Here is a 20,066-nt window from a genome sequence, read left to right on the forward strand (position 1 = left end):
TTTTGAATGCAAAAGCCACATTGTACACATGTGCTCACTCAACAGACATATACCACCCCACTGACTAGTACAGTGAAGCTGTCATTGTCCACAAATGTGCGTTCCAGTTTACTGTCCTTGGCTGCCAGTTCACATCGATGCCACATAAACATTAATGGCTGGACTTTTCCTGACCAGACTTCATACGTGTATCTTTCCTTTGAGGCTGGCCAGTTTTCCCAGAGAGGTATGCCACAGCCTTTTTCTTAGAGGAAAATTGTGGAGTACAGAACTGACTTCCACTGTTTTGGAAATTAACTAGACAAAAGGGGTCTCATTACAAAGTGGATACTGTGACACCCACGCACACCCGACCCCAGATTTCACTAAGACGAAGGACCTTTGGCAGCAAGAATGCTGCTGTCTATAACACCCTTTAGCTGTCAGCTCTCTTCAGGAATAGCCTGGTAGAAGAGAACCACCTCAAATAAAGTTATATCCCCTTCCCACAGTAGCCATCAGCCAATACAATTGCTCCAGTTCAGGACAAGTCTCAGTGGCCATCCCAGTTTCAGATCTCTGTGGGACTGGCCAAGGAATTCTTTATAAATAAATCACAGCCCAGCTTCTCCCTGTACACAGTTCTGCTTGCTTCCTTTTTTCCTTCCCTTCCACAGGTGTTGATTCCACAGAACTTGCTAATAAACTTCCATCTCAGAGTCTGCCTCCTGAAGATGTTATACTCCCCAGCCTGCTTCCTAGGACACACTGTATAGCCGCCATGCTTTCATTAGCCCTCTGTCTTCAGTGTGGCACCCACCCCCTCCTCTTCACACTCTGCCCACCACCCGTCTAGCAGGGCCTGATGTGCCCAAGGCTGGAGCAGCCCTGCATTCCTGTTAACCTCTCTCATGATACAAACTCAGCTCTTACACTGAGATGGAAGATGATTAATCACTTGACTAATTGTATAGAATTTTCAACTGAAAGCATGTTAAATTTCACCCCATACTGTATCATTAAAATGTACCTGGGACCCGTAATTCCTGAGCTTGTGCAGACTCCCACAGTTCAAATCAACTTGTTTCTTGTTAACTTCCCACACTGGTGGCTTAGGGTGCAGTGTATTTCTGTCTGTCAGATCAGTTCAGGCTTATCCATCCTGTTTTCCGTTTCTAACATTTTGTTAACAGCTCATATGTGCTCTCAGATTCTGTTTCTCTCCTCCTCTGTCTTTGTAGGTCGGTGCCTTTGTTTGCTTTACTTTGCTTATATAGTGGGGTTGGGACGGAAGATAAACGTGTGTTCAGTCTGCCCTGTGCATGTGCGAGCCCTGCACTGTGAAGGGTGCAGTGGGGTTTTGAGGGATATTAGAAGAAACTTTTAATATATTTTAATTTGTTCTATTTTGGAATGTTCCAGCTTTGTTGTAAAAATTGGAAAAAACCTGTAGATATTATTTCTGTCCATTTACCAACATTTGTCATTATGATCTAAGGGGGATAGAGTCAGCAATTGAAGTTTACACATCATTGAAGTTTATTATAGTTTATAAATTAAACTTTTTCTTCTTCAGCTACTGAGAGGTTTTTAAGGACCTATAAATACTTTCAGATGTTTTAGTCTGTACCCCTTATCAATACTCCATATTATAATGAGTCCTCAATATATTTTATGTGTCCCCTTATGATCCAAAATTATTTGATAGGAAGTTTATATTAAGTTAGCCATATATATGTATATTTTTTTAAACAGTATTTTTGTTTCTTTGTTTGGCTAGAGCTCCAGAACTATTTAGTTATATAGCCAAAAATAGCCAAGAGGATGTGTTCTATGAAGATGACATTTGGCCTGGAGAAAATGAGAATGGGTAAGCAAAATTTGTGGTACTTACTGCCTCATAGTTCAACTTAGTCGCTCCAGTGAAAGTTACAGTAATAGTTTTTCAAGAATTTATATTACTTTTGAGGAGAGGGTTTTGTATTGTTTTGTTTTTGCCTTAAGATATGAATACATTTTTATTTTACTTATATTAAAGTACTTTAAATTAATTTTGTGATTTCTAGAAAATTACTAAGAACATGTTCATGCTAATACTAGATTTAGAATTTGTCTCAAGTGTGGTGATTGGTAATTAATTATGTATTTGATGTCTTTCATAGTTTATAGCGTTCAGAAGGTTTATATCAGGCATTTTATGTAAGTCCTCACATAATTTTAATAAATGTGAAACAATTATTGTTTTTAATGCAGTGCTGAGAAAATTCAAGAAATTATTACTTGGCTAAAGGGGCATCCTGTCAGTACTTTGTCTCGTTCTTCTTGTGATTTACAAATTCTGGATGCAGCTATTGTTGAGAAAATTGAGGAAGAAGTTGAAAAGCACAAGGTACTAAATTTCAATAACTAAGATATTAATGAGATTTGAAGTTAAAAGAACTAAATATTATTGTACAAATAACTTATTTGTGTTTCAACCAAATAAAACATATACTCAGTGGCTTCTAATTTAGGTAAAAAATCCTAAAAAAATTTTTTTAATGTTCCAGCCATTTCTAGTGGCCATTAGTAAGTTTATATGAATAAATATAAATGCACTTTAATTTACAAAAGCCACAATAGCATGTAAGTTTTATGTGCTTGCACTGTTTCTACTTTCAGGAATTAATATTTTGTGATTTTAGTCAAAATAGAATGTTTGTGATTGAGAGGTAAGGTTAATCCCTATTCCTTCTCTTCCAAGTTCTTTAAAGACACGGTTCATGTTTTTACAGAACTTAAAATTTTTTTAACTTTACAGAATTAGTTCTGAGTGTACTTTCCCATTCACAAATTTATTCATTTACAAAGTATTTTTGTGTAGGCTTAACTGTTTCAACTATTTTTATCCCCTACCTTGATGTAATAGAAAATGAATTGATTATATTCCTTTCTTTGATTTCTGATTTTATTTTTCACACATATGTGTTTTCATAAAAATGACGAGCTGACCTGCATGGCTCAGTTGTTTGAGTGTCCTTCTGCAAAGCAAAAGGTCACTGGTTCAATTCCCAGTTAGGCCACATGCCTGGGTTATGGGCTCCCTAGTTAGGATATGTGCGAGAGGTGTTTCTTTTACACGTCGAAAGTTCTCTCCCTCTCTTTCTTCCTCCCTTCCCCGTTCTCCAAAAATAAATAAATAAAACCCTCTAATGAATGAATGAATGAATGAATGAATGAATAAAAGAGAAACATGAGGAATCCTTCTTTTAAAAAAAACTGATCTTGCCCTGGCTGGGGTAGCTCAGTGGATTGAGTGTGGGCCTGTGAACCACATGATCGCAGTTCGATTCCCAGTCAGGGCACATGCCTGGGTTGCAGGCCAGTTCCCAGCAGGGGACTCACGAGAGGCGACCATACATTGATATTTCTCTCCTTCTCTCCTTCCCTTCTCCTCTAAAGATAAATAAATAAAATTAAAAAAAAAAAAAACCTAATCTTGCTTTGCTAACATAGTGCTGTAATAGCAGAGTAAGTTAAGAACTGGGCTCCGAAGCCATCTTCCCCGTCCCTCCTTCCATACTTACAACCTTAGGCAAGGTACTTAGCCTTTCCTGGCTTTGTATCCTCTTCAGTAAAATGAGAATAAAACCGTACTTACCTCATAGGGTCATTGAAAGGATTAATTGAGTTGATGCATGTAAACTCCTTCTAATAATGCCTAGCTATTTGGGGTATTATTATTATTATTCTCTATCACATACTCAAGAACTGTGAATACAGTCTGGGAAATCACCACTAGAGGACTATTTCTTCAGGTAAAAATACAAGGCTCTGAGCCAATCATTTGAGTTTTTTAAAAGGTCATTGATACTCAGCTGAGGATAGTAAGCCTTCATTTCTCTTTTTCTTTTCTTTCTTTTTTGCTTTTTTTCCTTTTTAATTGTCTTCCAATGTACAGTGAAATCTATTTGTCAGGCATTTATTTTTGAAATGTGTTTTCTACTTAATAAGTTTATGACTTTAAGTCTCCAGATTTTACTTTACCCTACTTGGAAGCAGAGCTTTCTAAAATGTTTTATACATTTTCCCTTTATTTCGTAAACGAGAAGATATATATGCAAATTTGTAGGCTGATGTTTTGGTTACAGCATTTTTAAAAATGTGTGTCTATAAATAAGGTGAATTTTTGTTTAAAAAAACACCTATGAATGTGTCACGGAGGTACAGTTATGAGTGATTTTCTTTCCTTTTAGAATTATAAAGGAAAGGAGAAAAAGCTAAAACAAACACAACATTCTGAACGTAATTTATACTTTATAATGCATGGTTATTATTAAAAGTATTAGTAGTTTTCTTTTTTTAAGTACATTTTATTGATCATGCTATTACAGTTTTCCCAATTTTTTCTTCTTTTTATCCCCCCTCCGCCCTGCACCACCCCCACCCTCCAGCATCCCCCACCTTAGTTCATGTCCATGGGTCGTACATACAAGTTCTTTGGCTTCTCTGTTTCCTATACCATTCTTAACCTCTCCCCACCTATTTTATGCCTATCAGTTAGGCTTCTTTTTTCCTGTACCTTAGTGTTAGTAGTTTCCTTATTGGACAGTGATTCCCAAACTCAGGTAATTATCAAAATTACTGGACAAGTTTTTTAAAAACCACACATTCTCATTTCCACACCTAGAGCAGCACTTCTCAAACTGTTAACGTGCAGTCACTGCACGATCTCTTGAAAATACAGATTCTGTTTCAGTAGCTCTAGGATTAGGCCCGAGATTCTGCGTTTCTAACAAGCTTGCAGGTGAGCACATTCTGAGTAGCCAAGCCCCAGAACTTCGTGTTTCATAGCTGTGGGTTGGGGCAAATCAATAAATTCCCTAGTTTATTGATTTGCCTAATGAATCAGGTTTAATTGTCATGTCCTCTATCAATGCTATAATGCAATAGTGCTTAGGGATATATTAGATTATATGGGGGTTTTTTTGAATATGCGATTCTCCAGTCATAGTTCTTGGGTTTGCTTTTTAAAGTTGTTTTCAAATTTCTTTATTCTTTCTACTTTTTTGCTGTTGTCACTGAGTACCAGTTTACTCTGTTAGTCCTTCTGGAGTGGAGACGTAGGCAACTTGTCAGAAAGACCTTCACTTTTCACCCTGTTTAGAATTGCAGTTTCTCTCCACACTGCTCATCTCCCTTAGCTGCTTTACTTTCGCTATGATTTTGATCTTCAAACATGCTATATATTTCCTTTATTCTGTTTCTCTTACGTCTCCCTCGTGTAGAATAAAAGAACAGATTGCTGTTATTCTCATCACCGAAATCAATGAATGGTGTATAAATGGAACTCAGTAAAGATTTGTTGAAAGAATAAATGCGCTATCTCTAAAATAAAAGAAAATAGGCTCTGTTTAAAGGCTTAAGTGTTTTACAGTGTATAAATACATGAACTGTGTAGTGTATGATCCCTATAGCTGGGGCTGTATTATGTCCTTTTGTACATATTTTCTTTAGCTCTGTTCTAAAGCTGGGGGACTGCCAGGTAAGTGAACTGCTGCCATTTTCTTATTATGTAAGAATTCCCATCAAAAAATTTAATTTGAGTTGTAGCTATAGATTGCAGTGGGTATAAACCATTCACACATTTTTATTACGTAGACCTGACAATATTTGTACAATCTCATGGATAGAAGGAAGCTGATGTTCAAATTAAGTATGAATTGACAGAACTAAAAGTAGCAGAGATAGCACAAAAGTCTTCCAGCTTGTCTGTCTTTCTTTTTTTCTTTCTTTCTTTCATTCATTCATTCATTTAAAGATTTTATTTATTTATTGTTAGAGGGGAAGGGAGGGAAAAAGTGAGGGAGAGAAACATCAATGTGCAAGAGAGACATTAATCAGTTGCCTCTCACATGCCACCAATTGCAGACCTGGCCTGCAACCCAGGCATGTGTCCTGACTGGGAATTGAACTGGTGCCCTCTAGGTCTCTGGGATGAAGCCCAACCCACTGAGCCAGTCAGAGCTTATTCCAGCATATTTTAGGTAACCAAAAATTTAAATTTGACGGGTGTGGGTTCCTGCTTGGGGCGTATGCCAGAGGGGGCTAATCTGTTTCCTTCTCTTTCTCCCTCCCTTCCTCCCTCACTAACAATAAATAAATAAAATCTAAAAAAGATTTCAAATATCAAAGCTAGTTTCACAATAGATTCCAAAAGCAAAGATTATATTAAACTAATACCACCTTTTTTGTAAGTAGTCACAAAACCCATGGCATTGTCATAGATCAGTATTTCATACCTTTTAAAAAAAAGTCTTTGTTGACTATTGCATGCAATTTGGGGGGTGAAAAAGGCATTTGATAGGATAGCATTTATGTAAAGTTTGAAACAGACAAATCTAATCTTTTGCATTAGAAGAAGTCAGCCCTGACTGGTATAGCTCAGTGGATTGAGCACGGGCCTGTGAAGCAAAGGGTCACCGGTTCGATTCCCAGTCAGGGCACATGCCTGGGTTGCAGGCCAGGTGCCCAGTGGAGGACACATGAGAGGCAACCACACATTGATGTTTCTCTCCCACTTTCTCCTTCCCTTCTCCTCTCTAAAAATAAATAAATAAAATATTTAAAAAAGAAGAAGAAGTAAAGGCATTTTTCGGAAGAGTTGTAACGGAAGGAAGGAAATATAGGGTTTTTTTGTTTTGTTTTGTTTTTTAAAATACACTTTATTATGCTATTGCAGTTGTCTTGATTTTTCCCTTGCTGCCCTTCTAACCCAGCACCTCCACTCCCTCAGGCAGTCCCCCACCATTGGTCACGTCCATGAGTCATGTATATAAGTTCTTTGGCTACTCCACTTCCTATACTGTACTTTACATCCCTGTGGCTACTCCGTAGCTACCAATTTGTACTTCTTAATCCCTTGACCTTTCACCTGTGCTCCCCCCACCTCTGTCCCATCTGGCAGCCATCAAATGTTGTGCTAAGTAATGTTTTGTGTCTCTCAAACTAGGTGTGGCTCTACATAGCCACATACTATAAAAATTAATCAGGCTGTCTACTCAAAATTTCGCATTTTTCTATGTATCTTATACTCTAAAATTTTTACTGTAAGAATTTGTTATTTCTCCTTACTGCATCCAAGAACTTCAGATATAAATATTTTTAATTTTTTATTTCCTCAGCAAAGAAAGAATAATAAGAAAGTACGTGTGACAGTAAAGCCCCATTTGCTGTACAGAGTAAGTTTTCCATTATAGAATTCTAAGTTCTTTTTACTTTGAAAGTGTGAAAGGAAAAAAACATTTTCAACAAATTATTAAGAAACTTTAAAATCAGAGTTAATAATAACAATTCAAGCTTTCTTCTCTTCAGCCTTTAGAACAGCAACACGGAGTCATTCCTGATCGGAATGCAGAGTTCCGCCTTTTTGATCGCGTTGTGAATGTGAGAGAGAACTTCTCAGTGCCAGTGGGCCTTCGGGGGACCATCATAGGGATTAAAGGAGGTACTATCTCGGTCCTTGACGTGTCTGTTGTCCGCTGCATTTTGTTGTCAAGTAAAACACAAGTTTCTGTGTCATTTCTAAGTGGAGGATGAGTATAAATTAGGGAGGGAACTAAATCTTTTTATGTTTCAGTTAGTTTTTTTAAATTTTAGTTTTCAGATGAAATTCTTTTCTGTCTTGTGTAACTATCTAGGAGTGATTAAAAGAAGGGGAAGTCGAGTAAGGACTGCTGAAAATTTGGTAGCTTATATATAACACACCAAAATTATATAAGACCAAGAAAAAACTATAGAAGACCTTGGTGCATATGTGCATATTTTCATGAAACTAAGAAATGTTTCACTGTTTCTCATTAGTTAGGCTTTCATCTAATCTTGCTCAGAAGTTTACCTTAATTGTCATTGTAATCTCTTGATTTCTGTGGAGAAATAAGCAAACCTGAAATGTGAGCTTGTTTACAATTAACAGATTTGAATTAAATGTGCTAATTATTTGTTTGAAATATTCTTCAAATAAAAATATTAATTTGAATTTTACTAATACAGCTAGGTTTATTTATATAAAACAGACCTATCTATCTGTTGCACAACAATATGCATGTAGTTAACTCTTCTGTGCTATACACTTAAAAATGGTTACGATGGTAAATTTTATGTTACGTTTTTTACCCCAAAAATGAGAGAGTGGAGAGAAAAGGGAAGAAGCAGTGTTCCTGAAAGGGTCAAAGAAGTCCACCCAGCACAGAGCAGCCCGTCGGGTGGGAGGGGCCCGTGCTGGCTGCCCCGCCCTCCCTGGCCCAGGCTTCCAGCCGTGGCATTTCCGGTCTAGAATGGAGGAAGAGCAGGCAGGCCATAAGCCTGAGAGAGCTGCATAATTAGTGCCACCACTGTGCCAGGCACTTCTACATTTACATTTTACATTTAGCTCTCAGGTGTTATTTTCTTACCTGAGAGGTTGACTCACTTGACAGAGAAGTGGCAGAGCTGGGATTTGAACTTTCACCTTCTTACCTAACATTGAGCATTGGTTCTCCACATTTTTCATCTTCACATCCTTTTGGGGTCTTCCCTGCTTGCCTGATTCTAGCAGACAATTTCCTTCTCTGATTTAAAAAAAAAACTTTCTTAGATATATTTCTGGCTGCTGGCTATGAAGAGAGGAGGGTCTCGACTAGGTGTGGAAAGGGTCAGATGAGTGTAATGAAACAACCCTCCTGCTGCTGTCTGCTCAGCCCCCGAATCAGCTTTTCAGATAATGAGCTTCCTGGAATGCTCTCCAGTTCGGTTGTCCCGATGAAGGCCTTAGTAATCTGATAATATGGAGGTTTCCTTTCTCCTGACTACTATCAGTAATAGTGACTGCTTGAAATTTTGTCTTGAGAAGGATTTTAAAGCTACATCTACCCTGAGTAGAAAAAAGCTCCATCACTGATTAGCCATGTCTGCCATGTACGTAGAATGGAAAGGGGAATATTCGTTATTCCCTCAGCTGAGACTTCATTTCCATAGTCATCTCCACACTAAGGGGGTAAACAAAGGTCAATAATATTTTGAGGAAATGGCCCTTCCCTCAGATAGGAAATGGGAACCTAAAAGGTGGATTTTCTTGAGTTTAGATTTTTAGTAATAATGTCAAATTGAAAGGTACAGCCAGATGAGATCTGCAGGCCTAGTTTCATCTGGGCAATGAGGGACTGGGAGTAGGGGGCCGTCCATACCAGGAGCTAACACAATATTAGAAATTTTATTAGTCGAAGAAACAGAACCAATGTGGTGGAAAGGTAGGGGAGGTTGTGGGGAGGGGGAAGTGTATCAGTCAATTCAGAAGCTACGTGACTCATTAATTTGCACTTAGAGTTCAAAACATTGTAGCTAATTATTTCACTTTACCTTGGAGTTTCAGGTAAATTTAATCTTTCCAGATATATCTCATCATGCTCTCTGCCAAATTTATTCTTCTTTGCTCCTAAGTTTATTGCATCAGTGTCTTTCTCATGAAACTCAGTGTTTCAGTTAAGACATCCATATCTTGCACATCATAATCAGCCAGAGCCTTGGAGTCACCTTTAGCATCTCCATTCTTTTTACCTACGTAGGTCACGAACTTCTGCCACTTCTGTCTAATAATATATCCATTCTTTCCATTCTGCTCTCCGCATTGCTGCAATGTTTTCAAATTTTCATTGTCTTTTTGTCTGTATGATTGGGAGACCTTTTAAACTGTAAACTCTAAAGTTACCTCTTTTATTAACTTAGTATGAATAATTTCAAACATATACTAAGGCAAAGAGAAAAGTATGATTCCCTCTGTGGAGAAATAAGCTAACAATGCCATGATTAGCATCTGATTTAAGATAATATTTTACTTTAAATTGATACAAGTAAGGTAATCTGAATTTATTTACTTTTCCTTTACTGTCTGTATTTCTCCACACCACTTTTTGGTAAATCTAATGCTTCTTACATTTTCAAAAACTCATGCTGATTTTTCATCATATGATTTTTTTTCTTTTTTAAATAGCTAATAGAGAAGCTGATGTACTATTTGAAGTATTATTTGATGAAGAATTTCCTGGAGGCTTAACAATAAGGTTCGTTTCCAGGTGATAATTATACTTTATGAATATGTCCATATGATCAGTGCCTTTCTATTACTTGTTTGTCTATGATTTGAGTTCCTATTTTGTGCAAGGCATCATACTCGCCACTAGGGATGTAATGGTGAGTAAGACATTTTTTTCTGCCCTTGTGGAGTTTTTGTTTCAGTGTGGGAGATAATTAACTGATTAAACTACTAATTAATTAAATCTTGACTAGTCCTGGGAAGAAGTTCAGGTTTCTATAATGATATGACCTATCTGATAGTTCCAGAAAGATGGGACTTGAAGAATGAACACTGGTTAAGCAGGGCGAGAGGGAAGGAAAGTCACAGGTGGTCAGGAAGGAACAGCATCTGCAGTGACATTGTTACTCATTCAGAAAACTAAAAGACTGCAGGCGTCTCTCTGAGGTGCAGCAACTGGGTAAGATCAGAATAAGAGAAAAGCAAGGACCACACTACAAGAATGTTTTAGCCATCTTTCAGGACATGTTAAGAATCTTAGTATCTTGGTCTTCATGCTTAAAGCCAGGTCAAGCCATCACAATCAGAGATGCGGCATGATCAGTTTTGCATTTTTTAATATTTAAATAACTTGAGGAGTAGAAATGTTTTTGAATTTAGTAACATATAAAGTCTTCATTATCTGTTTTAATGCAGTTGTGGGTGCTCAGGCTAGATGGGGGTGGTTTGAAGTATGAATGGTAAGTGTAATAGGAGAGACAAAGAATTGAAATGGCCCTTGAGAAGTTTGACTCTGAAGGGGAGAAAAGATAATGAGAGGTTAGGGTGTTTATTTTAGTTTAATTTTATTTTTAAATTTATTTTTACTATGCTTTTATTTTCATTGTTATTAAATTTATAGGGTAACATTGCCTAAGTAACATTGTATAAGTTTCAGGTAAACAACTTTATAAGCAACAACATCAGTGTATTTCATTGTATATTTAGCCTCCAAAGTCTAGTCTCCTTTTGTCACCAAATATTTCACCCTATTACCCTCTTTGCCGTCCCCCTAGCCCCCTTCTGTCTGGTAGCTGCATACTGTTGTCTGTATCCATGAGTTTGTTTGTTCTTTTTTTTTAATTGAATTTATTGGGGCAACATTGGTTAATAAAATTATATAAATTTCAAGTACAATTCTATAATACATCATCTGTATATTTTGTGTTCACCCTAAGTCTAGTCTTCTTTCATCACCATTTATCCCCCCTGTACCCCATTCTACCTGTTCCTACCCCCTTTCCTGTGGTAATCACCATGCAGATGTCTGTGTCTATGTTGTTTATTCTTTTGTTGCCTTTTTATATCCATATATGAGAGAAATCATATGATTTTGATGCATTTCTGTCAGATTTATTTCACTTAGCATGATACTCTCAAGATCCACCTGTGTTGTCATAAATGGCAACATTTTTTCTTTTTTATAGTTGAGTAGTATAGCCATGAGAGACATGTAACATACCTTCTCTATCCAGTCATTGGTCGAAGGACACTTAGATTGTTTCCATATTGTGGTATTTTGAATAATTCTGTAATGAACATAGGGCTACCTATCTTTACAAATCAGTGCTTTCCAATTTTTTTTGTGTATATAGCCAGAGAAGAGATTCCTGGGTCATATGGCAGCTCTTATTTTTAATTTTTTGAGGGTGCGCTGAGAGTGCACTGAGAGTGCGCCGACAGTGCGCCGACAGTGCGCCGACATTGCACTGAAGTTCCCTTTTCTCTGCAGCCTCTGCAGTACTTGTTGTGTCTGGTCTGATTGATAACCGTTCTAACAGGTGTGAAGAAATATCTCGTTGTGGTTTTGATCTGCGTTTCCCTGATAACTAGTGACGCTGAGCATTGTCTCAAGTGTCTGTTGGCCATCTATTTGTCTTCCTTGGAAAAATGACTGTTCAGGTCTTTGGCCATTTTTTCATCAGATTTGTTTTTGTTGTTGTTAAGTGTGTGAGTTCATTATTTATTTTGGACATTAACTCCTTATCAGAGATTTCATTTGCAGATATCTTTCCCATTCAATTGGTCGCCCTTTTGTTGTCAATTTCTTTTGTTGTACAGGAGCTTTTTGGTTTCATGTAGTCCCACTCATTTGTTTTTTGCTTTTACTTCCCCTTGGCTTTGGGATCAAATTCACAAAAACCCCTCTGAGATCATAAGTTTAATATTTATGTTTTCTTCTATGAATTTTATTTATCAGGTCTTATGATCAAGTCTTTAATCCATTTGATTTTTGTGTATGGTGTCAGGTTGCAGCCTAATTTCATTCTTTCACATGTTGCTTTTCAGTTTTCCCAACACCATTTGTTACAGAGCACTCCTATCTCCATTGTGCATTTTTGGCTTATTTGTTGGAAATTATTTGCCCATATATGTGTGGGTATATTTTGGGATATCATTTCTGTTCTGTTGGTCTGTATGTCTGTTTTACTGCCCATACCATGCTATTTGGATTATCATAGTTCTGTAGTATAATTTGAAGTCAGGTAGTATGATACTTATGGCTTTTTTTCTCAAGATTGCTTTTGCTTTTGGGGGTTCTTCTGTAGTTCCATACAAATCTAATGAATTTTTTGTTCTATTTCTATTAAAAATACCATCTCTGTTTTTATGGAGATTGTATTAAATCTATTGCTTTAGGTAATATGACCATTTTAACAGTGTTAATTCTTCCAATTCATGAACACAGAACACTTTTCCAGTTCTTCGTGTTTTTAATTTCTTTCAACAGTATCTTGTAGTTTGCAGTATATAGCTTCTTTATTTCCTTTGTAAAATGTTTTTAAATATATTTTATTGATTATGCTGGTATAGTTGTCCCCTTTTGTCCCCTTCACCCTGCACCCCCCTCACCCACATCCCCACCACCCCACCTCCACCTTAGTTAATGTCCTTGGGTTGTACATATAAGTTCTTTGGCTTTTCCATTTCCTATATTATTCTTAACTTTCCTCTGTCTATTTTGTACCTACCACTTATGCTTCTCATTCCCTGTACCTTTCACCCCATTCTCTGCCCTCTCTCTCCCCACTGCTAACCCTCCATGTGATCTCCATTTCTGTGATTCTGTTCCTGTTCTAGCTGTTTGCTTTGTTTTTGTTTTAGGTGTGGTTGTTCATAACTCTGAGTTTGTTGTCATTTTACTGTTCATAGTTTTGATCATTTTTATCTTAGATAAGTCGCCTTAACATTTCATGTAATATATAATAAGGACTTGGTGATGATGAACTCCTTGAACTTGACCTTATCTGAGAAGCACTTTATCTGTCCTTCCATTCTAAATGAAAGCTTTGCTGAATAGAGCAATCTTGGATGTAGGTCCTTGCCTTTCATGACTTCAAATACTTCTTTCCAGCCCCTTCTTACCTGCAAAGTTTCTTTTGAGAAATCAGCTAATAGTCTTATGGGAACTCCTTTGTAGTTAAATGTCTCCTTTTCTGTTGCTGCTTTTAAGATTCTCTCCTTATGTTTAATCTTGGGTAATGTGCCTTGGTGTGTGCTTCCTTGGGTCCATCTTTGGGAGACTCTGAGCTTCCTGGATTTCCTGGAAGTCTATTTCCTTTGCCAGATTAGTTCTTCATCATTTTTTCAAGTAAGTTTTCAGTTTCTTGGTCTTCCTCTTCTCCTCCTGGTACACCTATGATTTGGATGTTGGAACATTTAAAGTTATTCCCAAGGTTCCTAAGCCTCTCCTCGTTGTTTTGAATTCTTGCATCTTAATTCTGTTCTGGTTGATAATTTATTTCTTCCTTCTGCTCCAAATTGTTGATTTGAGTTCTGCTTTCCTTCTCTTCACTGTTGGTTCCATGTACATTTTCCTTTATTTCACTTTTCATAGCCTTCACTTTTTCCCACATTTTGCAACTATATTCAACCATTTCTGTGAGCATCCTGATTACCAGTGTTTTGAACTTTACATCTAATAGGTTAGCTATCTCTTCATTGCTTAGTTCTGTTTTTGGAGCTCTGATCTGTTCTTTTATTTGGTCCACATTTCTTTGTCTTGGCACAGCTATTACATAGTAAGGGGCAGAGCCTTAGGTATTTGTCATAGTAGGGCAACCCATGTTGCGTTGTGGTTCTGTATGTGAGGGAGAGGTCGGGAGGGGACAGTGCTGCTTGCCCAATGCTTAGTCAGCTTTTAGTCACTTCCCCCACTACCCACAAGCAAATTGGGCCCTTCTGGTGCTAATTCTCCAGTGGGTGGTTTTGTGTACATTCTAGGATCCTCTGGGTCTTTCCAACAAACTCCTGTGAGTCTGGGCATTTCTCTGGCTACCACAACTCCCACAGGTTTTTTCAGTCAGAGGTTTTGAGGTTTTATTTCCCTGTCCTGGAACCCTGGGTTGTGTGGTCTTTCTTCCCAGTTTTTTCCCCCAGTTTATCCACGCACAAATGTGGGAGCACCGAGTCTGTCAGGTGCCACCTTGTCATGAGTCCTCTCTACCCTGGCCACCCTTCTCTGCCCCTCTGACTGGTCTGGGTAAATGTTTCTTCTCTAGCTCCTTGGTTGTTGGTTTTCCATACAGTTTGATTTTCTGGCAGTTCTGAATCTTTTTTAAGTTGGTTGTTGTCCTTCTTTTGGTTGGACAAAGAAGCAGAGTATTTCTGCCTATGCTGCCATCTTGGCCATAGTCCTTTACAGAATTTATTTCTACATGTTTTTTTGTTGGTGGTGGTGGTACAGTTGTGGATATATGATTGTTGTTTGTTTTTTGAGGTTTTAACATTTTTTTTGCTGTCTCGTTAGTATATTGGAACACAGTGGATTTTTGTATATTGACTTTGTATCCTGCAACTTTACTGTATTTGTTTCTTGTTTCTAGTAGTCTTTGACTGGAGTCTTTAGGGTTTTCTCTATATAGAATCAGGTCATCTGCAAAATGAAGAAGTTTTACTTCTTCATTCCCAATTTGCATGCCTTTTACTTCTTCCTCTCGCCTAATTGCTCGGGCTGGGACTTGCAGCACTAATTCGAGAAACGGTGGTGAAAGTGGCCATCCTTATTTTGTCCCTGATCTTAGAGGAAAGGCTTTCAGTTTTTGTTTTCACCATTAAGTACAATATTTGCCATGGGTTTGTCTTCTGTGACCTTTATTATGTTGTGGTACTTGCTTTCAGTGTTCATTTTATTGAGTGTTTTAATTATACATGGATGTTGTATCTTGTCAGATGCTTTTTATGCATCTATTGCTATGGTTGTGGTTTCTCTCTTGTTAATGTGTATCACAGTGTTTCAGTTGCACGTGCTGAGCTAGCCTGAGTCTTCAAGATGAACACCACTTGGTTGTGAGGCATTATCCTTTAAATGAATTGTTGCATTTAATTTGCTTGGTTTTGGTTTTTTGTCTGTTTGTTTTGTATTTATGTTTGCGTCAGAGTTATTGGCCTATAACTTTCTTTTTTTGTGTTGCCCTTCCCTGGTTTTGGTATCTGGGTAATGTTTACCTCATAAAATGAGTTAGGAAATATTCTCTCTCTTCAATATTTTAGAGCAATTTGAGGAGGATAGGTATTAAATCTTCTTTGAGTGTTTGGTAAAATTTATTGGTGAAGCCTTCTGGTTCTGGATTTTCATTTGGGGGGAGGTTTTTGATTACTGTTTTAATGTCCTTGCTAATAATTGGTCTGTTTAGGTTTTTAAGTTCTTCATGATCCAGTCTAAGATTTATATATTTCTAAGAATTTTTCTTTTGATTTTTTCTTTCTTTCTTTCTTCTTTCTTTCTTTCTTTCTTTTGAATTTGGTGTCATATAGTCTTCACTGTATACTTGTATTTCTTTCATATTTGTTGTAAGTTCTTTTGCTTCTGACTTTATTTATTTGAGTCTTTTCATTCTTATTGAGTCTAGCCAGAGGTTTGTTGATTTTATTTTTCTTCAAAGAACTAGCTCTTTGTTTTATTAATTTTTTTCTATTGTCTATTGACTTTGGGCTTAATTTGTCCTTCTTATTCTAGTTCTTTAAGGTGTAATGTTAGATTGTTTATTTGAGATTTTTCTTGTTTCTTGAGGCACAACTGTGATACCTTAAACTTCTTTCTCAGTATAGCTCTGGTGCATCCTAAAACTTTTGGTGTGTGTGTCGTCGTTTTTGTTTGTCTGTAGGTATCTTTTGATTGATTTTTATTTTTCTTTGATCTAGTAGTCATTCAGTAGCATGTTGTTTAATCTCTATATATTTGTGGTTTTTCCAGTTTTCTTCTCCTATTTGTTTTTAATTCAACATAGTTCAGACATTCACATCTATTTGGGGGGGACACTAATAGAAAGAAAGTTTAAAGTTCCAGGGAAAGATATAGAATGAGAGTTACCGTGGAATATTAGAAAATGTAGGATTTCTTGCTTAACCTTTGTGTTACCTTGGGTACATTTGTTAAAGGCATTCTGACCCTCAATTTCCTCATTTATAATGAAGATAAACGGTGATCGTGTTGATTAAATAAAATGTTTTCTGTTCTTCCTTTCTCCTTTCTAAAATGTGATGGGAAAACTAAACTAAATTTAGCTTAGTTTGTATTTTTCTCCTCTGTTCTGATTTGTGGGTATTAAAATTAAAAAAATCAAAATAGAGACTCGCTAGCCTCTTTGCATGAAATCACAGTTATCAGTTCTTATACCAAGTAATCACCTTTGGAATGTTATTATTATTGTTTTGCAATTTGAATGTTTCTGTCACTACAGTAGTACAAAGACTACTGTTTTCACTCTTCAAGTGTAGCAATAGATTCTGCATCCCATATCTTATTTTATTTTTCATTAAAAATGTTTGGTTGTGAATAACATTGTCTCAATAATTTTGAAATTTTATTTTTATGATATTAAAAATGATATCATATTTTTATGATATCATTTCACTCCGAATGTAATGGGACTTTTTACTTTTATGATATTAACTTTTTTCTCAGTCTTTTTTCCCCCTCCTAGGTAGAGGCAGTGCATTTTTTTGACTGATAAAAAATTGTGTCAAAGATTACCTGCCTGCTGTATATTCATTTATATAGTGCAGAATCTTCAAGTACAGTTCTCACAAAACCATTTCCTACACATTTTACAGTGAGTTCTTCTGAAATAAATGTACTATTTCATAACCTTGCAGTATAATAAAATTATTTTAGAAAATAACAGGTGATAGAGTTGAAAAGTTTTAATAAAAGAAGGCTTATTTTAATCTTTAACACTTTTATCATGGTCAGGAAGGAAGGAGATTACCAATATTTCTCTCTTAAACCTTTCTAAGTCTAGGACTTCAAGATGGGAGGATGAGAATGAAGAGGGGCTGGACTTTACAACTGATCAGGAGACAAATGTGACAAAAGCTGGCATTTGCCTTGTTGCGGAGGTCGAGCCGTGCCGAGAATGGCACCACACTTGGACAGCTTCTGCAATTTCCTAACCCAGACTGTACAAACCACCAGCATTTTAAGAAATTTGACATTCAATTCATAAACTTAATCATTCTCAGCTGTTACGTTATAGGTCTTCTGAGGGCAAACTAACACACATACACACTTTTACACATAAAACTATACCTCTAGACTAGGTTTTTTCCCACTTAGTATCACTGATAGTCTGTATGGAAACTCTTCAGAAATGCATCATCTTATAAACTGAGATTTGTCTATGATTTCAAGGTTGTTCTAGTGAATTGAATCAATACTTACTGATTCGAATTACACACTGTCCACCCCAGAATTACTTGATTCGTTGTCTTAGTGTATTCAGTATCATTTCACTCCGAATGTGATGGGACTTTTTACTTTTAGGTGCTCACCTGGTAGGGGTTATCGACTGCCAACAAGTGCCTTGGTGAACCTTTCTCATGGGAGTCGCTCTGTAAGTGGAAGTCAGAAGCTGACAGCCATTGTGAAACCACAGCCAGCTGTGAATCACTGTAGCTCAAACCCATCAGTTTCGTCTGGGCACTTGGGAGTCCTGAACCATTCCCCTCAGTCAATTTTTGTTCCCTCACAAGTAAGACTGTCTTTAATTTCTCTCTACCTCCTTTACAAATCACAGGTACACTGTAAATAGAAACTTAATTTGACTTAATTTTTTTAAAGTTTTGGTTTAAGTAAATTCCAGATTTGTTTTAAACTAGTGGGCTAGCATTCTACCTATGTTGTAAAATTACAGTTATGTTACAGAAGAAATTTATTTTTAAAATAATCTTGAAAATGCCTTTTTCTCTTTGTATATCTACTTTCAAACTAACATTAAATTTTCTTATATAATGGAAATATTCTATGATATCTGCTATAAAAATGACACAAATTTGAAAGGGAGATGACTATGTCATGTTCATCAAAAATAAGTTTCAAGTTCCCACCATGTAATTCATGTGTAATTCCCTTTATTCATTGTCCTGGGGACAAAAACTGAATTGTTGAGACACATACCTATATTTAATATTATGACCACAAATCTTTAATCCAGATAATACATACTTATTATAAGTAATTAGAAAACACAGATAAGTAGATAATAACAAAGGAACCAGAAGCAAAAATCCTCTAGAATGTCATACGTAACTACTGTTAGATTTTTTTGCATATTTTTGCATAGTTTTAACTTGCACAAAATCAGTTCTCCATCAGTAATAGCTGATTTGTAATCTATTATATTACTTTTGTGTAAGATAAAAATTTTCAAATAAGTTTGTTAGATGTTAGTTTAAATGAGATAGTATGTCAGTACATTGAAAGAGAAAAAGAACGTGTTGGTGGTGATATATTGATTCAATATAATCTTTCACAGCATTTGTTATACATTAAATACTTTTCAATAGAACCAATCAATCAAATATGAAGGAAGCCATTTTATTCCTATGATCACTGTAGGAATTGAGATTTCAGATAATGAAAGTCAGATATCTTCTCTCATGCTAAATAGTTTTAATGAATAAATTATTTCATTTTTAATAATACTCTTTATTTTTTCATGTTTCACTTTCTTAAGAAATTTCTTGTGCTTTGCAGGTAACTACTAAAGATGATGATGAATTTTGCAACATTTGGCAGTCTTTACAGGGGTCTGGGAAGGTTCAACACTTTCAGCCAGCTTTGCAAGAGAAGGTTAGTACACCTTTTTTGATGGACATTTCACTTTTAAATGTTTACTTTTATATATTTTTTTAGGTATGCAATGATTAATTTTCTCCTGAAATCTCATAAAGTAGAAACAACAGTTTTGATTATGAATTTGTATACTTCTATTCAGCTGCATATAAAAATGTTTTGGACCAGTGAATGGGAATATAAACAATTTGTTAAATTGGTTTTGGATTTTTTCAGTTGTTTACAAAATCATAATAACTATATTTAAATTGCAAAAAGGCTTTAATGGCACTCATTAACTTATTTGTTTCCACTTGAATGTGTAGTTTTATGCTGGCAGTTAATTGTCTTAAAGATGAATGAGCCAATTCATATTCCTTGATAAAGAAGAGGAAAGAAATTCTGCTAAGAAAGTAGACTCAGATCAAAAAAAAGTCAAAGATGAAGAAAAGAATTGAATTCCTATGAATTCCTATACCTTTTTTGCATGTTACTGGCCTATTTTCTTAGCTTAGGTCAAGAAGGGATGTTCTTTCAAGTTTATAAATCAGCAATCTGCACCATGAAGGCCTCATTTATTCTAAAATCCTCCGCTGATGGTGGCATTATCAGAGTTAGGGGAAAATAACAATGGGGATGATAGTAAAAAGTGAGAGTATTAAAATCCCTAGGTCTCGTCTGCCAATATACTATTATAAGTTTTCCTTAGAACATCCATAAATTGTTTCTAACTAAATATAACCCATGTCCAGATTTTCAAAACCTCTTTTCTTCCTTTAATGTATTTGGTACCGCTAACCACTCCGTCTTCAGGAGTGCTTTGTTTTCATTCGTTCATTCATTCAACGCATATTTATTCAGTGCCTGCCATATGGACTTAGACCAGGGTAATAGTAACCTGTGAGAAGTAGTCAAATGCTAGACATATTTGGAGGGATTGCCAGC

The 20,066-nt window shown here is 36.2% G+C and overlaps 1 protein-coding gene across 3 annotated transcripts in view; it reads left to right on the forward strand.

Moving 5' to 3' along the window:
- The window catches only part of XRN1 (5'-3' exoribonuclease 1), a 164,586-nt gene that overhangs the window by 98,538 nt on the left and 45,982 nt on the right, over positions 1 to 20,066 (forward strand). For 2 of the 3 annotated variants that reach the window (XR_005065238.1, XM_037037720.1), the window contains exons 26-32: positions 1,760 to 1,849; positions 2,233 to 2,368; positions 7,143 to 7,199; positions 7,333 to 7,465; positions 9,986 to 10,055; positions 17,832 to 18,039; positions 19,044 to 19,139. Coding sequence is in view for 2 of the 3 variants with exons in the window: in XM_037037720.1 (XP_036893615.1) it covers positions 1,760 to 1,849; positions 2,233 to 2,368; positions 7,143 to 7,199; positions 7,333 to 7,465; positions 9,986 to 10,055; positions 17,832 to 18,039; positions 19,044 to 19,139 (790 nt within the window). In the remaining variant the exon portion in view is untranslated. The remainder of the gene's footprint in view (positions 1 to 1,759; positions 1,850 to 2,232; positions 2,369 to 7,142; positions 7,200 to 7,332; positions 7,466 to 9,985; positions 10,056 to 17,831; positions 18,040 to 19,043; positions 19,140 to 20,066) is intronic. The other variant, XM_037037721.1, reaches the window with a different exon arrangement.

Source organism: Sturnira hondurensis, unplaced genomic scaffold, assembly GCF_014824575.4.
Source record: "Sturnira hondurensis isolate 20B ecotype Veracruz unplaced genomic scaffold, ASM1482457v3 Scaffold0023357, whole genome shotgun sequence".
Taxonomy (NCBI): Eukaryota; Metazoa; Chordata; class Mammalia; order Chiroptera; family Phyllostomidae; genus Sturnira; species Sturnira hondurensis.